Source organism: Vespa mandarinia, chromosome 6 (assembly GCF_050613455.1).
Source record: "Vespa mandarinia isolate Hongniang chromosome 6, ASM5061345v1, whole genome shotgun sequence".
In the NCBI taxonomy this organism is placed as follows: Eukaryota; Metazoa; Arthropoda; class Insecta; order Hymenoptera; family Vespidae; genus Vespa; species Vespa mandarinia.
Window position 1 is genome coordinate 9,175,001 of NC_140815.1, and position 8,197 is coordinate 9,183,197.

The 8,197-nt window shown below is 43.9% G+C and overlaps 1 protein-coding gene across 9 annotated transcripts in view; it reads left to right on the forward strand.

Moving 5' to 3' along the window:
* Positions 1-8,197, forward strand: part of Ca-alpha1D (Ca[2+]-channel protein alpha[[1]] subunit D) — a 46,825-nt gene that overhangs the window by 32,086 nt on the left and 6,542 nt on the right. For 7 of the 9 annotated variants that reach the window (XM_035883141.2, XM_035883142.2, XM_035883147.2 and 4 more), the window contains 17 exons: positions 1,346-1,398; positions 1,705-1,851; positions 1,996-2,197; positions 2,315-2,584; positions 2,681-2,764; positions 2,854-3,042; positions 3,143-3,245; positions 3,336-3,490; positions 3,600-3,824; positions 3,905-4,109; positions 4,188-4,321; positions 4,400-4,501; positions 4,599-4,691; positions 4,820-4,938; positions 5,033-5,176; positions 5,809-5,852; positions 8,055-8,185. In XM_035883141.2, coding sequence (XP_035739034.2) covers positions 1,346-1,398; positions 1,705-1,851; positions 1,996-2,197; positions 2,315-2,584; positions 2,681-2,764; positions 2,854-3,042; positions 3,143-3,245; positions 3,336-3,490; positions 3,600-3,824; positions 3,905-4,109; positions 4,188-4,321; positions 4,400-4,501; positions 4,599-4,691; positions 4,820-4,938; positions 5,033-5,176; positions 5,809-5,852; positions 8,055-8,185 — 2,400 coding nt within the window. Of the gene's footprint in view, positions 1-1,345; positions 1,399-1,704; positions 1,852-1,995; positions 2,198-2,314; positions 2,585-2,680; positions 2,765-2,853; positions 3,043-3,142; positions 3,246-3,335; positions 3,491-3,599; positions 3,825-3,904; positions 4,110-4,187; positions 4,322-4,399; positions 4,502-4,598; positions 4,692-4,819; positions 4,939-5,032; positions 5,177-5,808; positions 5,853-6,505; positions 6,793-6,854; positions 7,620-8,054; positions 8,186-8,197 lie in introns of all 9 variants that reach the window. The other 2 variants (XM_085657782.1, XM_035883144.2) reach the window with 2 other exon arrangements.

The following is an 8,197-nucleotide window of genomic DNA, read 5'->3' on the forward strand; positions in this document are numbered from 1 at the left end:
GGTTTGAAAAGGAAAAAAGAAGGAGAAAAAAGAAAAGAACATTTGAAAAATATTCTCGCGCTAAAATTACGTCGTAATCGGAGCGCAAATTCGAGTATACGAGTACTCGCGAGATCTTCTCTCATATATGTATTTCCCTATTAATTATCTTTCCTTCTAATCTACCGAGCCATAGATCTAATTCATTTTACTGAAACGCGCTGTAATCCAATAGCGGGCGTCAATTATCGTCTTGAAAGAGATCACGCTTTCTAATAGATATAACGTAGTCGGAAATAATAGAGAGTGCATCGAATTTTCCCCGAAATTTGCGAAACGTGCGGAGAAGGCATTCTCGCGTTATCCCGTTAAAACGCGTTAACGGCGCCGTATATACGTATAATCGATCGATATATTCGTCGTCGTCGACATACGGAGCTTAAATCGAAGAGTACATAGGGCCAATTCCCAATCTTGATATCTAATTCACTCTTCGAGCTCTATCCGACGTCTTTTCCACTTGTACAGAGTTACAGACCGATGGATACCTCAATATTTTCTGTACGATTAATTAACAAGAGGATCGATCGAGGATCATCGTATCGTCATTTGTACATATAACTACATACCACACACGTATTTGCACGTCAAAAGGAATGTACTCATTCTCTATCTTTTTCTTCTTCTCTCCCAACCTCTCCCCCCCCCGTCTCTGACTCTATCAATCTATCTGTCTATCTATCTATCTATCTATCTATCTATCTATCTATCTATCTATCTATCTATCTATCTATCTATCTATCTATCTATCTGTCTGTCTGTCTGTCTGTCTGTCTGTCTGTCTGTCTGTCTGTCTATCTATCTACCTATCACACCCGAGTTTCACCGATCTAACACTTTTACTTTACTCGATCACACGCTAACGTTTTATTATTTGCTCTTGCAAGAATGGCCAATTAATATAGTGTGCTCAACTATGCGAGACATTTTCGATAATCTAGAAAGTCGGTCAAGCAGTGTCCTGTTAATGAGAGAGACCTCGTATTTACTTTCTCATTAATAATAACACGTTCAACGCGAAACGTTTCATCAAGGATCGTTATACCTGTTCTCTTCGATACCTATTCTCTTGGCAATTCGCATGTAATATATAAGATATAAGTGGAATATTAAAAATTCGTCATTTCTCGAAAGATGACGCATCGTTGCTCGTTGCTTTATACCGAAGCACTTTAACCGTGGAAACTAAGTTTCTTGACCTGCTTTCAAGATTATTGATACGCTCCGTGGCTTTTAAAAGAATTATATTATAAATTTCACGTCAACTCCTTCTCCCTTACACTAACGATATTTTTATGTTATTCAGGGCAAGTTTTTCTATTGTACCGATGCATCGAAAATGACGAAGGAAGAATGCCAGTAAGTAATATATCGACAATAAATTATATTAAATTAATTTTATTAAACATAAAATTGAATTTACGCGATACGAAAAGTCCAGGGTAATACGTTAAGGTCGTTAAATCGAAAAAAGAACTTTGGTGGTAGCGGCGAAATATCGGGGGAGGGAAATTACGTTTGTAAAATCGCATGCACCTTGCATCCCTGTCGGTAGCGCGGCGGTGACGGCGGCGGCTACGGCTACCTATCGTGTCGTCCTTTAAAAATCAACGCCGTCTCCTAACGTCGAAAGGGTAATATCGTTCGAGACATCATTACTTTCAGGGGTACTTATCTGGAATTCGAGAATGGCAATATCAATAGACCTGTCGTTAGAGAAAGAGAGTGGGAGCAACGTCGTTTCCACTTTGATGATGTTGCCAAGGCGATGCTGACCCTCTTTACGGTTTCAACATTCGAAGGTTGGCCAGGGTAAGTCTCTTTTGACTTTGGCACGAATGTCTCGAAGAAGAAGAGCTTTTACGTAACGTTATGCTTCCGATAAGATATTAAAACGCCGGAAGGAAGTAGAAACGCTCATTGAAAGCCCTCTTTCTCTTGTTATTATTACGCTAGCCTTTTGAATTGGTCGATCGATTCGAACAAGGAAGATCACGGACCGATTCACAACTTTCGGCCGATCGTGGCCGCCTACTACATCATCTACATCATCATCATAGCATTTTTCATGGTCAACATCTTCGTGGGTTTCGTCATTGTCACCTTTCAGAACGAGGGTGAACAGGAGTACAAAAATTGCGAGCTCGATAAGAATCAGGTAATAAGATCGGATATTTATTTACGGTCTCGCGCGTGAACCGTCGACGCGTTTATAATAACGCAACGTAATCGAAAAACGTCATCAGCCGACTTAACGAGTTTATTGATCGTCTAGCGGAACTGTATCGAGTTCGCGTTGAAAGCGAAACCCGTTCGACGATATATACCGAAGCACCGAATACAATACAAAGTTTGGTGGTTCGTCACTTCTCAACCGTTTGAATATACGATATTCACATTGATCATGATAAATACCGTCACCCTTGCGATGAAGTTCTATCAGCAACCAACGCTATACACCGAAGTTCTCGACGTCCTCAATATGATTTTCACCGCAGTGTTCGCCCTCGAGTTCGTCTTCAAACTCGCAGCTTTTCGATTCAAGGTACGAACTAAAGCGACATTTTTATCGTATCGTTAATATATCGTTAATAGGCTCCTAATTTTCGCGCCCTTTGACGAATTTCTTTGACGATCGCAGAATTACTTTGGCGATGCCTGGAACGTATTTGACTTCATTATCGTTCTCGGAAGTTTCATCGACATCGTATACTCGGAAGTTAACGTAAGTTTTTTTTAACATTGTTCTCATATTTTTTTACTTCGATTTTGAATTGATTATATTTCTCTTTCTTTTCTAATTTCCTCTTTCAGCCCGGCTCGACCATCATTTCTATTAATTTCTTTCGACTATTTCGAGTGATGCGCCTTGTTAAACTGTTGAGCAGAGGAGAGGGCATAAGAACGCTTCTTTGGACCTTTATTAAATCCTTCCAGGCTCTACCCTACGTAGCCCTTCTTATAATAATGCTTTTTTTCATTTACGCGGTAATAGGCATGCAGGTAAAGTGCATTGAACGATTCCTTTTCTCTATCTTTCCTCTTCAACGAAACTTCTCCGCCATTAATAAACGTTGTCCATACGTTGTCCTATGTTCCATAGGTATTCGGAAAGATCGCGATAGACGACGAAACGTCTATATATCGTAACAACAACTTTCAATCGTTTCCCCAAGCAGTCCTCGTATTATTCAGATCTGCGACGGGTACGAACATTTCGTTATTTAGTTTACTTACTTACGTGCGTTACTTACTTACAATGACGAATTCGACGAATACTCTGTTTCCTTCTTTAGGTGAATCTTGGCAAGAGATCATGATGGACTGTTCCGCTCAACCGAGCAAAGTAAAGTGCGATCCAAACAGCGACGAATATAACAATCCATCCGGTTGCGGATCGGACATAGCATTTCCTTACTTCATATCATTCTACGTTCTCTGTTCCTTTCTGGTACATTAATTATCATTATCCATTATACATTATCCAAAAATCTCCTAGACACAATCTCTTTGAATCCGATATATCGTATTCGATAATAGATCATTTCTAATCTTTTCAGATAATCAATCTATTCGTTGCCGTCATTATGGACAACTTTGATTACTTGACGAGAGACTGGTCGATATTGGGACCGCATCATTTGGACGAGTTTATTCGTTTATGGTCCGAATACGATCCCGACGCGAAAGGTCGTATCAAGCATCTCGACGTTGTAACGCTCCTACGAAAAATATCACCACCCTTGGGTTTCGGTAAACTATGTCCGCATAGGGTCGCCTGCAAGGTCGGTCGATAGTTAAAGTTCTAGCGACGTAATTAGATACGATACGTAATCGACACGTCGTTCACCGATACGTTTTCCAGAGGCTGGTGTCGATGAATATGCCGTTGAACAGCGACGGCACGGTCCTTTTTAATGCGACCCTATTCGCCGTTGTAAGAACATCACTGAGGATTAAAACGGAAGGAAACATCGACGATGCTAACGCCGAACTTAGAGCCGTGATTAAGAAGATTTGGAAGAGAACCAGTCCAAAACTTTTAGACCAAGTCGTACCACCGCCAGGAGGTATTTTAAACTTCATTTAACAGGCCGAATATAATACGTTTATCGCGAGACACAATAAAGCCGTTTTAAAATTTTCAGTCGACGACGAGGTAACGGTCGGCAAGTTTTACGCGACTTTCCTCATCCAGGATTACTTTCGTAGATTCAAGAAACGCAAAGAACAGGAAATGAGAGAGGGTGACAAGGAATGTCATAATACGGTAACGCTACAGGTAAGAGAGAAACTCAAATGGAATCTAACTAAACGCATTACGATCGATGCCATTTAACTCTTATTTCATCTATTCAAGGCTGGCTTGAGAACTTTGCACGAAGCAGGTCCCGAATTGAAGAGAGCGATTTCTGGTAATTTGGAAGAGCTTATGGACGACAATCCGGAACCTACGCACAGGGTATGCCAATCAATTGCGAGACGTCGCGAAAGAAAACAACGAGAAATTTCTTTCTTATTTCCTTCTTTTTTTTTTTCTTTTTTTCTTTTTTTTTCAGAGAAATCATTCGCTCTTTGGTAGCGTCTGGTCAAGCATGCGTAAAGGACATCACAGCTTCCATAGAGCGAGATCGCTCAAAGTGAACTCCAAGGTAAAGAATCAAGTGGATACGTGGACGATCCGTCTTAAAGTTGGTCGATCTAATCGACAATTCTTTTTTTCTTTCCTTTCCTTTTTGTTTTCTTTTCTTTTGTTTGTTTTTCTTTTTTCCATTCGTAGGCTTCCCCCACAAATTCCATAGACTTTCTGTCGTATTCCTCTTTGCAGAGGGGCGTCGGATCAGACGCTCCTAATCAAATCACCGCAAGATCTCATCAAGTCGTGCCAAACGTAGCCGGGTGAGTCCTCGTAATTTCTCTAACGAATGAAATTTTAAACGTCGTCGATATCGTTAAACTGCGAGCTCATAAATCGTATCGGTTCTACTTGAAGTGGTCTAAGCGACAGTGCGATGAACCAAATGGGAATGGACCCGAGATTAACTGGCGTCGAAGAAAATATTCCCTTGAGACCTCTCGCCGTCTTTGGCAATACTACGCAACGTTCAGCCTATCATAGCTCTTACAAAATGGTCGGGTAAGTAAAGAACCAGCGAAGATATTATTTTGGCCGGAGCGGCCAAATCGCGTGTCCTGTTTCTTTGTTAGGCATCGTGTCGGTCACCGTCATCAGTGGTTTACGCATTTATTATGTTTCAAAACGATTCGTATATAACTATCTCTCTTTCTCTCTCTCTCTCTCTCTCTCTCTCTCTCTCTCTCTCTCTCTCTCTCTCTCTATCTCTCTCTCTTTTTCTCTCTATCTCTCGCTATCTATCTCTCGATATCGCGTCATGTAATTTTAGTGCATGCAACATGTTCATTCAACGACGTACTACATACGATCAGATCGATTTTGGTGAAAACTTTTTTGGTAAAACGAACAAATCTAACATCTGTTCGTTCCGAAAAAAATTAGTTTTTGTCTAGACAAATAATTGTACATACCTATATAGCCGCGAGATTAGGATTTCCTTGAAACGCGCAAGCAAGATCCGAGATTTTTTTTTTCATTGCGCCCACGTAGCTTCGTACGCAGAATCTTATCTATTTGCGTGCACACGTTATCGTTTTCGCCTTTTGGCAGTTTCATAGCTCCGCGCGTCGACGACACGTATCATTGGTATTCTCATCGTCCTACGCTTTTCTGTTTACTGTCGTACGTTTCAGTGGACCGGGTAGCGGTAACTATCTTCATCCCAATAGCGAATATGGTAAGACAAGTTAGGGGTCTGCGACTAGTAGCTGGCTTTTATTTGATTAAACTGTATTGCTCGCTTGTCGCGCCTGCATGCTTTCCGTTTTAATCATTTATATTTATATATATATATATATATATATATATATATATATATATATATATATGTAATGTGTATATATATATTAACCTTAGTCAACCACGAATTGTCTCCTGATTAACAACGACCAAACGAGAAGAGATGTAATAATCGAAATAAATGAGAATGCACGATTACGTGAAATTAGTCGATTTATACAGGAGACAATCGGCGACGAATCAGCAAGGCCGTACTGCCGTTAAGACGTCAAGCTCGATCGACGAATCGAAAGGATCGACGATTAGCAGACGTCTCAGCCGCAGCAACGGCGTATGGTAAAATAATAGCATGTCGTTTGCGCTGTTCTCGTTCGATCCGATATCGTTTATGAAGGCGTGCCCGATCGGTCTAACGTTCCTAAAAGGGATCGTTTACCGCCTCGGGTACGTTAGTAATGTCCATGGCTCGTGGCGATACGGCCTACGGTAAACGTAACTAAAAGAATGGTTTTTCGCCCGTTTTTCTCTTTCACCGGCCTGCGTGCGTGCATACGGCTTGCGTGCGTGTGTCCCTGGACTGCTCGATGGCAGTCTTCAGGACGGAGTCGAGCGGCAGTTGACGCCACCTACCCCTCCGCCACGAAGGATACCAGGACAGAGCACTAGCAGCACCGTTACGAGCATCGGCACGACCCATCCTACCACCGCCGTCACTGGCACCGCCGTCACTGACACAGTCGTCACAGCCGTCACGGGAACGAGCGCAAACACCTCGACTACCGCGACCAGCCCCACTTCCTCTTCGAATGGCACCAATCGTTACTATACCTATGCGACGGGGGCCTGCTGCGTCGATTGTGCCGTCTGGAGCAATCACGGTACGAGACCTTGTCGCTCATCGATATAGATAGTTAAATTAAACGATAGAAATACGAATTAGAAATGCGAGAAGACAACGAATTCGATCTCGTACCGGACACGAGCGTGGCCGTAGACGATCAGGAGGAAGAAGAGGAGGAGGAGGAGGAGGAGGAGGAGGAAGAGGAGGAGGAGGAGGAAGAGGAGGAGGAGGAGGGAGAAGAGGAGGAGGAGGAGGAGGAGGAGGAGGAGGAGGAGGACGACGACGAGGAGGAATCGTCGATCGCAAGTGGTACCAGCGATTCCTGCACGTGGAACAACTCCGAGGGTGGTGCACGTCCAATGGCAAAATCACCATTGTCCGCGGGAAATATAAAGAGAACGACGAGTCCGACGTTGCGGCCTGCGGCTGCGGCGGCGGCGACGACGACGATGCAAATACGCAAATTTGGAAGTGAACGAGCACGAGAACATGGACGAATTGCGGCTGGACCGTTGAGACCGAGCATTCTGTTCGCGCGGTCGCGACGTCAGAGCGACACCAGCGGAAAATCGGCCCCGTCTAGTTTCCGTAGATGTCGCGAGGCCGTTTCCGAAGCGGCCGACGGGACCGCGAGCGACCCTCCGAGCGACCCTCCGAGCGACCCGCCGAGCGACGCCGTCGAAGGGACCATCGGGGGGACCATCGGGGGGACCATCGGGGGGACCATCGGAAGCCTCGCCAACGGCCTCAAAATGGCGCAGACTCAGGCGATCACCGTTGCCGGTTTCTTCGCCGACGTCGACTCGCGTCAATGGGGCGTCTGCGAGTCCTGCTTCTCCCACCGAGCCTCCTTCCACGGCAGAGGTGACGCCTACCTACGAGCCTACCCTTCGAGCCTACCTTCGATTCGTCGCAGCCGCTCGAACCACGCGCACTTTTCTTTTTCTTTTTTTTCTTTCTCTTTTTCTTTCTTTTCAACTTCCTTTCTTACTTTCTTTTTTTCTTTCTTTCACCTAAACTCCTCTCTCATTCTCTTTTTCATATGTCTTTTTCATCCTTTTGCATAAGTAAGTAAGTACTTTGGACGTTTCGACTAACACTTTGTATTCCCATTTTGTTTCTATCCATATATCTTTTTTCTCTCTTTTTCACGCTTGGAATAACACATTTGTCCGTTCATGTGGTTTGTCATTCGCGCGTGACTCGCGCGACGTGCAGCATCGAAGAGTTCGAGAATCTAGTTCGCGAGGTCGATACGTGTTAACCTTTTCATTGTTTTGCCCCATCGCGCATCATTAGTTCCATCCTGGGCCGGGGAGAGCAACGGAAGCGTCGGAGCCGAACGGCTTTCTCATAGTTTGCCTGGTAGTCCTGCCGATCGAAAGCCGAACTTCGAAGTGATCGGAAGCGCCGAGAGTTTGGTCGGACGGGTGAGTAAAAAT